At 35.3% G+C, this 1,593-nt stretch overlaps 1 protein-coding gene across 1 annotated transcript in view; it reads right to left on the bottom strand.

Annotated features, from left to right (window-relative positions):
- The window catches only part of LOC115218555 (zinc finger BED domain-containing protein 5-like), a 546-nt gene extending 247 nt beyond the window's left edge, over positions 1-299 (bottom strand). The window contains exon 1 of the mRNA XM_029788442.1: positions 1-299. This exon is cut by the window's left edge and continues 247 nt beyond it. Within this exon, the coding sequence (XP_029644302.1) occupies positions 1-299 (299 nt within the window).
- Positions 300-1,593: the final 1,294 nt, after the last annotated feature.

The raw sequence follows: 1,593 nt of genomic DNA, 5'->3' as shown, positions 1-1,593 counted from the left end.
ATAAACTCATCCAAACTATTAAAAATAGATTCACTAGTTACATGTGATGGCAATGATTGGTAAAACAGAAAATCTTCACTAATCATACCATTAAATTCATACCGTATGAATGTACTCAAAGCAACACAGCTAGAAATATCTTTACTTTCATCTAATTGTAAGGAATAGCTTTCACATTTAAGCATTCTTTTCACTATCAGATTTTTAACACTATCAGACATGTCTTCCATTTGCTGCTTCAGAGTGTTGTTTGATAATGGAATCATAGCATAATTCCTTACTACTTTGTCTCCATGCATTCTAAAGGCAATTGCTTTGGCAGCAGGCAGAATTAGTTCCTCCGCTGTTGTGTGTGGTTTTCCACTCTTCGCTATTAAAAGAAACAAATCATATGATGCAAACGCAGCATTTATATTATCGTAGCCAGTTGTTATTTTTTTTCCTATTGACTTTCGTTACAAAAGTAGTTCTTGCTGTCCTCTTTGAAAATATTCAACGAGTTTGTTCGTGTTTTCTTTATGCATCATTTCTAAATGTCGACAAAGTTTGGCTGGCTTCATGCTTTCATTAAACAATGTTTCATAACACAGAACACACTTTGGCTTCTCTTTGCCATCATGGTAGTTGTATATAAATCCAAATGATATGTACTCATCACAATGTTTACAATTTTTCCATTTTGAAACATGATCCAGTATTTCTCGTTTAAACATGCTGCATCCTACACCTGTATTTTCACCATTTTTTTACACTCTAATGTATTTCCAGTTTTTAACCAGAGATCCATAACAACCAGGATATTATATAACCAGGTATACAAAGAATGGTTTTTCACTGATATACTTAATACTGTTATGAAGAAAATGATTCATAAAGATGCATGTACAATACAGAGTTTGCTCAAATATGTTGCGTTCAAATGGGATCCTTTAAATCAGGGATTTTCAACCATGTTTTATCTATTGAACCCTTTGATTACTATTTTATTCCAGTGGACTTCCATAACCATTCAATGTTTAAAATCTAGTTTTATAGATGCTTCTTCCAAAATTCTTATTCAGTTTCTCACACATTCACTTGTATTGGTAATAAAAAAAATAAATGTGCTCTTTTAAAGCCTAGCCAGGCTCATGGGCCCGGTTTCTCAGTTTCAATGGCATATGTGTTCCCCAGCTGGACGGGATGCCAGTCCATTGCGGCGTTACTCATTTTTGCCAGCTGAGTGACTGGAGCAACGTGAAATGAAGCGTTTTGCTCAAGAATACAATGCGTTGTCCGGTCCAGGAATCGAAACCGCAATCTTACGATCATGATGCTGACACCCTAACCACTAAGCCACGTGCCTCCACACTTGTATTGGTGGAATGACATAAAACATTTGAGAAAGAAATTCAGCTATTTCTTGCAATAAATTCATCGAAATCAAAACTTTTTCATGGACCCGTAATATACTAATGTTGACCTCCACTTTACTATACTGTTTGCATGGACCCCAAAAAATCTTATATGGACTCTCAGGAGTCATATGTACCCCAGTTGAGAACCCCTGCTTTAAAATTAATGCTGGCCTAAAAATGTGACTCATATTCACAT

This window comes from Octopus sinensis, linkage group LG13, assembly GCF_006345805.1.
Source record: "Octopus sinensis linkage group LG13, ASM634580v1, whole genome shotgun sequence".
NCBI lineage: Eukaryota > Metazoa > Mollusca > Cephalopoda > Octopoda > Octopodidae > Octopus > Octopus sinensis.
The sequence above is the reverse complement of the archived record's forward strand: the minus strand, read 5'-3'. Positions and strand labels throughout refer to the sequence as shown.